The sequence below is a fragment of the Natator depressus genome, chromosome 2, assembly GCF_965152275.1.
Source record: "Natator depressus isolate rNatDep1 chromosome 2, rNatDep2.hap1, whole genome shotgun sequence".
In the NCBI taxonomy this organism is placed as follows: domain Eukaryota; kingdom Metazoa; phylum Chordata; order Testudines; family Cheloniidae; genus Natator; species Natator depressus.
Window position 1 is genome coordinate 167945950 of NC_134235.1, and position 13845 is coordinate 167959794.

Sequence of the window (13845 nt, forward strand, 5' to 3'; positions counted from 1 at the left end):
GGAGTAACAGGAGCATATATAGTACTGTATTTTTTCCCCATTAGCTGTTCAGCTTGCAAGATTAAAATAGCCCGTTTAAAAACATGGCACATTTCTATTAAAAAACCCCTACAAAGTTATTTTATGCCCAGTGTCCTCATGTACAATCAGTGCAAAAATTCCATTGATCTCAGTGTTCGATCTCAAATGGGAGATTTGCCTGAGTAAAGACTGTGTGGGCAGGCCATTACTGAATGTGATAAAATAAGATAGCTGACGTACGCACAATTTTATCTAAAACAGTATATTATAATCATGTATCTACAATGAAATAGGCTTTTTGAAATTAAAAAGAAAATTCTATACCCTTGTAGCTAACACAAGATGGTGTGGGAGAGCAAAAGAAGTTGCCTTCGCTCAGGGCTTTAAACAGTTGTAGCCTTACCTTACTGGAGTACATGGACTACTCCTGCCTCATAGTGTTAGTCAACCTAAAGCCCCAATTCTGAAAAACAGTCAAATATGTGCTTAAGTCCATCCATATTCAACACAGTCTTGACTCTAAGCATGCACTTACATTCCATCGACTCCAACAGTAATTAAGCACATGCTTAAAGTTAAACACATGGTTAAGTCCTGTCCTAAATAGAAATGTGTTCCTGAATCACGGCTCAAAAGAGGAAGAGGCAGGTCCATACTCCAACTCCATACTAGCTAGTGTAACCGGTTCCACATCGTGGAGACAGTATGATGTACCTTTTCAGAAAGTGGCATCAGGGAGCTCCCGGTAAGAGCCAACCAGCTCTGTGCCACCCTTACTACAGGGTTCTGCCTCTGTGCCAAACTCTCACCAACAGATTTTATGCTGCAAAAAAGTGGATTTGGGAATGCGCTCCTCAGAAAGTAGGCTAAAGCATCTCATGTAGTTTCGGGAACTGCCATGCATGGGGGAAAGAAAGGCTAATGAAACAGAGTAGATTTTTGGGGGGGCAGTCATCACCTAAGCCACTTGTATAAGATCCAAAATACTAACACTCTATGAGGACTGCGTTTCACCCTAATATCCACATTTATCTATTGTATAGAAAACAAAAGGACAGCACTAAGCAGATATGCTAGTACCGCAGTTTTTACCTCCAAAGAAATATTTCTCCCCAGTTTTAACTTGCAGAGGACTGTTTGTTCGAACTGCTGAGGCTTCATCTCCATCAATAGTGAGGACAGCAAAGTTTTCCTTAGCTAGAAACCGGATTTCATGCCATTGCCCATCGTTGAGTCCTGAGCCTGGAAAGAAAAGAAAGGGTGGAACCTTCTTGAGTTCATTATTTACTTATTTAAATTTGTTTATTGCATCAATTCTAAGCGCCAGGCACGTGACATAAGTTTTGCACAAGGACCTAGTGTGGATTGGGACATCTAGACATTCTTGTAGAAGTAAATATGAAATCATAATCATTATCATGAATGCAACTTTCGGACTGCTCATTCATCATGCAAAAGTATATAGTTGCTTTAAAGCAAACATCATTTCACTCATCAAAGGCCATATTCAATGTTTAACTGGAAAAGGAATATCCTTTACTGTATCTACAACCAAACTCAAAAGAAAAATATTTATATGTCCATTTAATTATAATAGGTAACAAAACAGAGGACATATGTCTGATTCTTGCCTCTAATGAGTGCTTGGTACCAACACAAGGGGAAGGAAAATGAGAAAAGAAGAAGAAAGTCTTAAAGGGAAGCCTTATTCAAAAACAAATCCTGTCATTATAAAATGGTGTTAGAAATAGAAAAGAAAGACAATGATCATAGAGCCATTGCAAAACAACCAACCACCCACACCCTTAAGCTTAGCTAAGCAGTAGTCTCTGGTGGTACAAATGAAGAGGACTTATCTACTTAGTCTTCAGCTTCCTCTATAGGGAGCTGATATAAAAGTTTTGTGCTTGGTACCCATCTGCTGGTATGAGGTCATGTTACTCGACTGTCTGGACTAGTACTTTAGGCTAATGAGATTGTTCATTGAATTAATCAGTACTTTTCATTATGATCATTTCTATACACATAAGCCATATCATGTCTGTTAATCAGCATGCTATCTAATGAAACAATTCCAAATATTTTCTTTTTGACATTTCGAATGCACTGTATCACGTATCACAAACATATTCTTCAGACTCAATTACTGAATCACATTAACAGTACACAATAGATAGAACACAATATAATACCATAGAGTGCAAGGGAATTGTCTCTAAAACTAAATATGATACATCATAACATTGGATCTAATAAAATGGATAAGTCAAAACACTAAAAGGATTATTATCCATGCACCAAAGATTTTAACAACCATAGCCTTTCATATAATAGATGGTGTTCATGGCAAACACTAAACTCTAACGACGCCCTGCTATCTTTAAAGGTGTTCTTTTTCTATTGCTTCTATGCATTCAGTTTAGCAGATAAAGATGCACCAGGACTTGATAAGAATAGAGGTTGTAACCTTTGGATGTAATAGATATACATCTACTTTGCTTCATACTTAATTAACAACCATTACACTTCGCACCCCAAAATCTGTAAATTACAAGACTGCAGCGTTCAGTGTAAGTAAAGGGAGAAATAGAGGGTTGCTAAATAGTTCAGGAGTTCCTCTGGAATGGAGCAGCATTTTCCAAACAGACTGTTTAAAATAATAGGGCCAGTTTCTGCAAGTCTTTAACATGTTGATTTCAATGGGACTACTTTTGGAGTACCACTCAATGCGAGTAGGAGGCAGAATCTCACTAACGGTATTATCTAACTTTAAAAAAAGGAATCTACTTCATGAATGGATGGGGCTGCCAGATGCATGAACAGCAGAACATGGTTTGCAAAACATTTTTGTAGTTTTGTTTCATTTTTTTTTTCAGGTTTTCATGAAAATGCAAAATGACTGAGATGTTTGTGGGGGAGGGGAAAGCAATTTCTTTAAAACACAAAAAATGTTTTGCTACCAAGTGTTGAAGTTCCACAATTAATTTCTGCTCATTAAAAAAAAAAAATCTCAGGTTCCACAAAGAAAAACTGCAGGGGGAAGAAAACCTGGTTGTTTCACAAGGCTCCGACCCAAAATTGTCATTAAAAAAAAAAAATCTACAGTAAGCAAAGCTGCTCATAAATATCAGGGCATAGTTAAAATGTGGTATCATGATTTTGTAGATTCATATGGCCAATCATTTAAAAACCTATTTGGACTTGTACCAGATCATTCATTGTTCCCTTGAACTGAACTTGTGCACATTACAGGGTCACTGAATTTTTTGCATAATTAAACATTTTAAAATCCTCTTGCCAAATTCAAAGGGGATGAAATGGTGAGGTGAGTTGTGTAACACTGACAGACCCTGGTCGTCAGCGGGTGGGATCAAACCTGAGGCCTCTGGAGCCTAGTGCATGAGCTAAAAGCCATATGCCTCTTAGCTAAGGCTGTAGCGCAGACTCATTAATCTCTCTAAGTGATCTCAGTGCCACTAGATGGGACAGAACACCACACCCAGAAGATGCGAGGGTTACAGTTGCACATTAGCATGAGTGTGAATATTTGTTGAAGTAAGTCAGTATCATTTTCTCAAAGAAGGAAGAATTTAGAAAGTAACTACAAGAGATTAAGATGCTTGTGGATACGCACCTGGAAATGATCCCAGGTCTTAGAACCTTCACCACAAGGTGTTTTCCTAGTAGTGAGTTGCAGAGTCTTAGTGGGCATGTGAACAGGTCCCTTCACTTTTAGATTCTTTTCTTTGACACCTCTGAGCAAGTGAGCACAGACCTTCCAAAGGGACTTTACACTGCGACTCGTCAAGGTAATTCTAATTCGGTGAATTGCTACTTCCTGTTCCACAGGTGCTTTGCCACTATCTTTAAATGCCGTGGCTGCACAGAGTCCTCCTGACTGACTTATTCCCGGGCGGGGGCGGCGCAGCCCAGCGAACAGCAGTGAGTCAGGAGCAAGGCGAGGAGCAGCAGCGTCACTCACAGCAGAGAGGTTAAGAGATTAAGATATAATTCTAGCTTGTGCCACCATTTACCAGACCTCAGAATTTAACCCTTGATGTTTTTGACAAACTGCAAGCTGGGTAATTACATTCTGCCTGTAGTGGACACCTCTAAAACGTCAGTATTTGCCAACAGTTACCACCCAGAGGTACTGGAAATACCACAGATTTTCTCTCTTCTTAGAATTGGAGATAGCTGTGGTAATTATGTGTTTATGGTTGGGAGATATTGAATTTGTAATGTTTTCTACTGTACTTGTATGATAAATTGCTTTCTTTTCAAACTGAGAAGGTAGTATATTGCTATGAACTGGATGAAACCTTGTTATTGATAGAGTTAAAACCCCATTGAGATTGATAGGTCTGAATACATTCTTCAATTAACATAAATGTAAGCCTAAGGGGGAAAAAAGGAGTGTGTGAAGGCACCCAGGAGCTTTAGGCTGAGTATTGCATAGGTGTGAGGAAGGGATGTGGGGGAGGGAAAGAAGAAGAGTCAAAAAACTGCAAAAAAAGACAAGAACAGAGAGAAACAGATGGAAAAAGCAAGAAAGCCAAGAAGTAGTCTGTTAAAACAGTGTGACCTGGAAAAAAGTTAGGGAGACAGCTTTTGGGTCAGTTGATTAAAGAGGCTTGGAACTGTAAGCTAAGAAATTGCTCCTTTTGTTCTTGGTTCCTCTTGCTTCAGAAACACATGACTTTGTACATGCCTTGTAAATCAACAAGATTGCATCAAAAAAAGATACCAAGCTACATCAATTTCTACTTTGAACTAGAACATCTCCCATGGCCCCAAACTTTGGCTAGCTGCTTGGGTCAAAAGGGGGCAATGTTAATTTTAAGACTAACTAGTGAAATGGTGGTAGTAGTGTTTGGCTGTTTTACTTTTAACCATGTAGTTTTTTCACACCCCTGAGTAAGAAAGTTGCAGCGCTGTAAAGTGCCAGCGTAGAGAAGCCCTATGTCACATTTAAGTGAGGAATAAAACCGATATTTGCTTATTTCTAAATTTCAGTTCTTTCTTATAACTTTAGAGCCTAGTGATCCCACCTGTCTATGTTGCACAAGCAAATAAAAAAGGTTTGTGCTATACCACTTAAAGAGGGTGGAATTACTCCAGGACAATAGCTCTGTTATGCTGTCCCAATGTGCAGTTAAACAAGGACAATGCACCTCACAAGCAGTTCACTGAAGAAGCTGGTGAGGTCAATAGCAAAGCAAGTATGGCCAGAGGAAAAAAGCACTGTGTATTGTACGCTCTTGCCAATACATACTCTGTAGAAGCACAGAGATAGTGTGGCATGGCCAGTGCTGTGTATATGCAAGTAGTGGTCCAGGGAGGACCAGAATCTGAAAATTACAAAACTACAAGCCACTTGGGCCATAGGCACCGACTCCATGGCGCTCTGGGGCTGGAGCACTCATGAGGAAAAAAAATCGGTGGGTGCTCTGCACCGCTTCTCCCCCTAGCTCCAGGCGCTTCCCACTGTGAAACATCTGTTTCGCAGTGGCAAGCGCTGGGAGGGAAGGGGAAGGAGGGGGAACGCGGCACGCTTGGGGAAGAGGCGGGGCCAGGGCGGGGATTTGCAGAAGGAGTCCAGTGGAGCAGGGAGGGGGCAGAGACTTTGGGGAAGGGGGCGCGATCACCCACCGGCACCAGGAAAAGTTGGCTCCTATGCCTTGGGCAACATAGTTTCCGGTTTCACTCACTCTGCTTTTGTATATATGTAGTGGCTAAGGACGTATCCTACTGATGGTGTTTGGAGATACGGCTTTTGCATTGGTGATTTGCCTCAATAATAGAAGTATTCTCTCCTAATCGTCTGTTCTGTCACCCAGTCTGTTTCATAGATCAGTCTCTAATTTGATGCAGTTTGCAATTGACTGCAAACCAACCACCTGCTAAGCCTGTATTGCAGTGGCTCTCAACCCACGGCCTGTGGGCCACATGCTGCCCAGTTAGCACACAGCTGCAACTCAGCTATGTGCTAAAAAAAAAAAATCAAAATTTGACGCTCCAGTCCAGCAGGGGCCAGGGCCAGCTGAGGGGGGAGATGCATCAGGCAATCCTGCTGGGGAGCTCCTGCCAGCAGCTGAGCTGGTGCGGGAGAGTGGGTCTCTGGGGAGGTTTTTTGGGGGGACTCTGGTCAGTGATGGGGTTGGAGGGTGCTAGGCAGTATAGTCCTGGGAACTAGCAGTGTGGGGAGATGGGTGCTGCAGCACCCCCAGGTTTTAACTGCGGCTCTGCACCTGCCTCCGCAATGTGGAGGGGTCTCTGGGTGGGTGGTGCTGGGCATATGGGTCTGTGGGGAGGGTGTCTCTGGGCAGGAGGTGAGTGTGGTGCATGTCTGCCCCTGAGGAGAAGGAGAAGGCTGGCAGTGCAGGGCTGAATGGGCCAGTGTGTGTTTGTCACAGTGGTTCTCAACCTGTGGCCCAAATAACACATTGTGGGTTGCCTATGGAGCCCACAATGGTAAATAGGTTGAGAACCACTGTTGCATGGTATGATAGTGGCACTCATATTTGTTCTGGCTCCTATTACCACATGTCTAATTACTACTTTTCACCTTTTACCTACAGTTCCTCTGTTGACCATGATTTTTCTGTGAAATTCCTTAATGCTCCTAGATATAGATGCTTACTGGGACAGCTCTTTGGCACCACAAACCCATTTTTGAAGCAAAGCAATTTCGCCTCCCGCCACCAATCTTGTAACAAAAAGCACACTTTCTACCCAGTAGAGTTTCTGTCCACTGCTGTATGTTTTGGGGGCAGCTGTATCACCATCCTTTTCCTTACATGGCCATGTGGTGTTCCAAGAGACAAACTATTACTGAAAGAAAAAAAAAAAAACAATGAGTACTTATGGCACCTTAGAGACTAACAAATTTATTTGGGCATAAGCTTTCGTGGGCTAAAACCCACTTCATCAGATGCATGCATGCGTGGGTTTTAGCCCACAAAAGCTTATGCCCAAATAAATTTGTTAGTCTCTAAGGTGCCACACGTGCTCCTCGGGTTTTTTTTGCTGATACAGACTAACAAGGCTGCTACTCTGAAAACTATTACTGAGTTGCACAGTAAATGGCTCCACAGGAGGACAAGTTCTGTGCAAGTTGCAATGGCACATTTTTGAATGCACTGGTTCAGGGGTCAGCAACCTTTCAGAAGTGGTGCGCCGAGTCTTCATTTATTCACTCTAATTTAGGGTTTCATGTGCCAGTAATACATTTTGACATTTTTAGAAGGTCTCTTTCTATAAGTCTATAATATATAACTAAACTATTGTTGTATGTAAAGTAAATAAGATTTTTAAAATGTTTAAGAAGCTTCATTTGAAATTAAATAAAAATGCAGCGCCCCCCGGACCGGTGGCTAGGAGCCGGGCAGTGTGAGTGCCACTGAAAATTCGCTCACATGCCGCCTTTGGCACGTGTGCCATAGGTTGCCTACCCCTGCACTAGTCTCTTGTGTATTTTGTGCGTAGAGAGAGATGATTAGTACTTCATAAAAAGTATTCTGACTGAACAAAAAATCCAGTTTAACTGAGAATACCTGATACACTAAGGCTGTACTGAAATCAAAGGTGGAAAATGGCTTTCCCAAACCAGAGTTTTGATTCAACAAGTTTAGACTGCAGCACATTCCTGAGCCACAAATATGTATTTAGAACCCTTCCTGTGATTTAATTTATTTTCTCTGAGATCAGTGTGTGTATGTATATATATTCCTGGTCTTATTTTTTCTGTACCCAACTTTAGAAAATTCTTAAATAACTTAATAAAAAAAGAGCTTTAAGTATGCCACCTCTACAATTCCCTTTCGGAATGCTCAGAAAGCTAGTTTCATATGCAAATTAAATATGCTAATGAAACAGTCTATTCAGAATTTCTTTTAAATGGTATTATTTTAAAAGTAAAACTCTTGAGGTAATCACTTTGATTGAACAAGAAGAAACAGATGTTTCTGTTATTAAAAATATGAGGAAGGACCGGATTAATGAATACAAAGAAAAAACAATCCTAATGCAAGAGCTTAATATATATTAGGAAACTGAGAAAGATAATATCTGTTGTAGTTATTCTTCAAACAAAATTATAGTAGTTAATCTTACATTTCTTCACAGTTAGTCTTGAGAGATCAAATCTGATCGCAGGATGTATACATCTGTGTGGAGTAAATTAAGACGGACTTCTCAGGCCAAATCTTCTGCTGGCCAAAATTTTGCTGTGCATGGGCAAAATTCTTTTCAAGTCAGTGGAGAGGTGCCCATTTACAAGATAAGACAATTTGGACCCTAGTTTTAATGCATTACTGACATACATCGTACAGCTAAGAACATCAATTACATCTTTAAAATAATATGAAGAAATGCTTTTGTAATCACTCATATTATTCTTTAGAATAGTAAACCAAGTGTAGCCAAATCATAGGGTATTTACTCTCCAGGCCAGAACTTCAGCTAGGATAAATTGTTCTAATTTCATTGGCTTCAGTGGAGTTATACTGATTTATACCAGCTAAGGATCACCTTTGGAAGAAAGCACATAAGACTCAGCACTGTGTGGTTGCTCCTGCAGCCTGTGGCTGCTCTTGTGCAGGAGCACAAAGCACGAACAAAGGCAGTCCTTTCTCCTGCTTGGACACTAATGAGGAGACAGCCAGAACAGAGAAGTTGGTTATCTGTAAGCAAAGGCTTCAGAGGTTCTGCACTCCTCTAAAGGGGAGTAGCTGAGGAAGCTGTATAATGGTCACAGCTCCCTCCAACGACATGCTACTTGTTATAAAAGCTGTAGTAGTCACCACTCTGGGCCAGCTCCCCATGAGAACACTACTCCTTTACACCACTTTTTCTGGCTCTGAGCCCACAGTCATCTTTGACTCTGACCTCTCTCTACATCCTCACACCCAGGCTATGTTCTGGCCTTGACAAAGGCCATCTTGCCCCACTGATATCCATTCAGAAGGCTGCTGAAAACATCTTTTTCCTAGCCTGTCACTTTGGCCATGACACCCTTCTCTTTGCATCTCTTTAGTAGTTCCTTCTTCCGCGTTGTATCAAGCATAAGCTACTTGTCTTTACTTTCAATGCCCTTCATAACCCATCATCTCTTATTCAGTATAAAAAAAGTTAATTTTCCACCTGTGATTAGTCTGTCATCAGCCTCCATCGCCCGCTTGTTACATTTTCAAACAAACACACACCTTCATGGTGGCTCCCATGCTGCCCCACATCCTTGGGAGACACTCCCGGTAAACAGCTGCAAAGCTAATTTGTTGTCCTCCTTCCAAACCCTCCTTTGCCATGAGGCCCACAAAAAACATTGACAGTATTTAGGCTGCTGGTGCGCTGAGACTGCTGTCTATAATGCTGACTGATATTGTCAATTTTCTTTTACTCCCCATCCGGGGGGCATGGATCAGCATTCACGTCACACTCCCCATCAGTATCCAGCATGGGTCAGGGAAACTAATGATTCAACCAGAAAACCAAATTGATGGTCACATGCCACCTGAGGCACATTGCACAAACGCTAAGACGACTCTCCATCCACCTGTATCCATTTGTTGTATCTCATCTTATATGAGATGGTAAACTCTTTGGGACAGGACTGTCTTTTTGTTCTGTTTTTGTGCTATGCCTACCACAACAGGATGCTGGTCTATGATTAGGGCTCCTGGGCAACACAGTAATACAAATAAGATTGTAACACTTGCATATAGAGGAAAGATACATATATTCCTCTGCAATTAAATCAAGAAACCATTACCAATACTCAACCCCCGCCCCCAACCTCTATGTGACCAATTTATGAAAAATGACACCTTGAGATATTTCTGTGGTCTCATACTCATATTCTCTTTCTGAAAATAAACTAACAAAAATTTTACTCTTGCTATTGTCATATTTTAGGTAGTTTAGGGAATAATCAAAAGAAATACATTTTAGGATTTATGACTCAGAAGAGTCCACTTCATTTTTTCAGTGTGTTCTTTTTCTAATATCCAAAAAATTCTAAGCACTTACTCTAACAGATATTTAGGATCAGAAAACTAGAGGAGTGACAAATAAATCCCCAGAGTGGATTCAAAACATGGTGTAGTGGCAATAACCACTTGCCAAACAATAAATTATGATAAATTTGGTCTTCACATTCAAACTCAGTTCTCTCTTCAGGTCATTGGGTGACCAACATGGCAAAATTTTGCCCACTAGTGATATTTTAGCTACAATGAGATGTACCCTATAAATTTAGTGTCAACACACATGGAACTGAAAGGTTAATATTTACATTTAAATAAAATCTCTAGCCCCAAATTAATGGAGCACATGAAAGGACACCATGGTAAGCCATTTTCCTATTTTCATAATTTATAATGTAGTGCAATAAAAATGGCAAATTTTGTAACTATATGCAACTACAATACAGCAGACTTTACAGTAATCAACCTTCTTACAAAAGGCTTGACAACTGGTGATTTCTACTGCATAAGACCATACAGTTTGCAAATATTCATCAAACTTGTAATGAATTTTTGTTTTTAGTGGAAACTTATAAAAAATAAATGAAAGAGTATTGTACTTGAATCACACTCAAAATAATGTGTTCCAAACTTTAAGACTAGGCATTTGCAGACCCTTATGCTAATGTTGGAATGAATATTGTTGCCCAAAGGACAGATGCCCTCCTTTTATTTCCTTTTTTCTTGCCTTCTTAAACATGGGGGTCGGGCCTGGGGCTCCCAGCCGCCTTTTTAAATAGCCCAGGACCCTGGCAATTGCCCCCTACCGCCCCCCCACCCGTGGGCCTGATCTCTACAGAAAGAGTGAAAATATCTCCTGTTTCAGTCTCATGTGCACTGGATAAACATTAGGCAAAAAACTAAAATATAACCATATATACTGTGGTAAAATTGGGTTTAAAGGTTCTATTTTACTGAACTAGTAATAAGCCATATGTTCCTAGCTTTCCTTTCTCCATAATGTCTCAGCAACAAGGAATGATGACAGACAGGAAGACACACACACAGACTGATAAGCACACAAAATAGAAATTAATAATAAAATTACCTTTTGAGAAACCCAAATTCTGTGTTCTAATTCACCACACACAATATAATAGTAAGTCCCACTCCCAGTAGAAGTTTGTTGTTTCCTGAAGTAGAAGAATTAGAATAATATTTGTGTCTCATACACCCTAATGGGCTGATTCTTGACACAAACAAATCCTACTGACCTGGACAGAGGGTGTAGAGGGAGAATTGAAACACAGAATTTTGTAGGTCTCAGCTGTACGGATATCAACTGGCTTGACCTTTGTGAACAGATTAAGGCCCCAATCTACCAAAGCACTTAAATTTCAGTTTACTAAACAATGGGATTATTTCAAGTGGTTAAAGTCAGGCACACTCTTAAGCATCTTGCCAAGCCTAAATCTCACTTATGTTAAACTAGGGTTCCAGCAAGCCCCTCTGAACATTTTCTAGCAGTTAGCATCCGTATTCAAATAGTGCAATTTTGTACATCTGCTGGGTTTTTTTTTTTAACACTACCTTTCAGTTTTATTAAAATAGTTTAGTCTTCTTCATTTGACAATGCTTTCTAACCTACACCTATAACATTATTGTTGTGCTTCTGTTTGAGAGATATACAAAGCTCTAGGCACAAGATTTCATTAGTGGAAACTTTTTGGTCACTGCTACTTTCACAGAGCAGATAGGATTAAGACATTAAAAACTATTATTTAAAAAAAAGGCCCTTATATCCCTTCATCTTCATTGTGCATACGTCTCGGACGATAAATGATAAAAATATCCCACTTTTCTTCCAATGCCACGTAACTTTTTTTCAGGGTATAGCTGTCTCTTCCTTCCTTTGTCACAGGAATTTAATGGAAGGAAAGGTGCACTGTGAAAAGCTAAAAGCGAACATGATGACAGGCAAACAATGGCTGCATTGGCTGGACTTTCTCTGGAATTTGGTGTTCACTTACTGTGACAAAGCTCTGTCCTTTTCTCCGTGGGTCCTGTGTTTCCGGGCAGATTTTGCTAGTCTCAGAGGCTCACTGTGACCCTTCATGTAGCCATTCTCTCTCTAGAGGCAAGGGTCACAGCCTACTGAGCCATTTTCATCATAAGCCAGCGAGGGAGGTGAGGAGAAGCTCTGTTATCACCCAGTCTCAGTGATTAATCAGGGAGCAAAGGGGGGAGCCCAGGCCTGCCCTCTACTCCAGGCTCCAGCCAGTGACCTTAATAGTATCAGCTATGGTAGTGACTTCTTAGAAACAGGATGCATACAATTCCCTGGGCTACTTCCCCACGGCAGCCCCCCCACTTCCTCAAGATCCACTAGAATGTTCAAACATGTGTGTTGTCTGGTTTTAGCTATAGTGTGGATAGGACCTAAGCTGGAACATGTCATGAAGCCGTCTTATTCTATTTGCAGACTTTTTGGGAAAAAAACCCCACCCCAACACTTTTCACAATCATAATGAGCAGGCACTGGGTTATGATGTTAAGCAGATTCAACTGAAATGGCGGTGAGAGTTCATGGATAGGTCACAGCAATGGTAGTGAACACAACTACCATGCAGTCTGCATTAACAGAGCTGTCCAACCCCTTCTGAAGCTTGGTATGTGTGACATTTAATAGTTATATTCAAGATGTATGGTTCCAGTGCATGGCTGTTGTCTTCAGAGGATGAAGTAGCACTGGAAAAAAATGAAAGATTTAACTGTTCCCTTTCCCCACAAGAATTCTATATCGGAGGTCCTTGCAGACATTTCACTGACACCTCTCTCAGGCAAACTTCTGTGGACTGCAGTGAGAATCTGCCTAAACAAGTATGGAGTAAACACCGAACAAGTTCTGTTGGATACTATGTGATTACTTTGGAAAAACAGGCTGAATAGTCCAGGAAATTGTCCCTCATGTAAATCCTTTCTTCATTTTATTATTTTAGGATATCAAGTCATGGTATCAAGGAAAGTGTCACCATTTGTATTTGTGTATGTTTGCTGATATTCTAATTTTTCTGCCCCCTCTAGTGAATGAGTAATTCAGTAGATAGGTTTTGGAGATGAAAGACCAGTGCACCAATTTTCAAATTCTGGCTTTGGCCTCAAATGACAAAGAGTCTGATAATCTTGTTCTCCTCCTCAATTGTGCATATCACAAAATCATTCCATTTTAGCAGAATATTTGAGCACAGCTCGTGTTACAATGCTGGAGGGAAAGATCAACATTGATATAATGGTCATTGGTCCCATTTTATTAAGCAATGAAGAACTTTCATTATTGTCAATTAGGCTGCCATTTTAAGGATAAACAGGTACAATGGCTGGTGTACGTCCCAACAAAGCTTTATACAGCTTATAAAAGACAAACGTTCTCTCTCAGTGGGAACTACAAATAAGACTTCAGAGCTTAGGTTGGTATTTTCTGAGAAAGCCATCAAAACAAAATGAAAATGTTGGCATTTGAAAACACTGGTTTGCATTTTACTGAGTACTGCCTGTACCAGACTGTCCGTGGACTACGCAAGGAATAGTGCCTGAATATTAAGCAGAATTGCTGGAGGATGTATGACCTCTGCTTTTGTCTGTAAACTAAAAGGTATTTTGTTATGGTTTTCCAAACTTTATTTATTTAGGAGAAAAGCCTAAAGGGAACAGTAACTCAAAGCTGAGCCCTGGGCTTCTCTCTCCCACAACAGGTTCTCAGTAGAAACACCTTTCAACTTTAGCGCAATTGCTGAAATAAGACAGACGATGTGACAGAAGTAGTGAAAGATAATGTACAACTGATCATGTAAACCCAAAT

At 40.5% G+C, this 13845-nt stretch overlaps 1 protein-coding gene across 2 annotated transcripts in view; it reads right to left on the minus strand.

The window, feature by feature from the left end:
* CNTNAP2 (contactin associated protein 2) overlaps positions 1 to 13845 on the minus strand; it is a 1640949-nt gene that overhangs the window by 699915 nt on the left and 927189 nt on the right. For both annotated transcript variants that reach the window (XM_074945269.1, XM_074945270.1), the window contains exon 9: positions 1114 to 1263. In XM_074945269.1, the coding sequence (XP_074801370.1) occupies positions 1114 to 1263 (150 nt within the window). The remainder of the gene's footprint in view (positions 1 to 1113; positions 1264 to 13845) is intronic.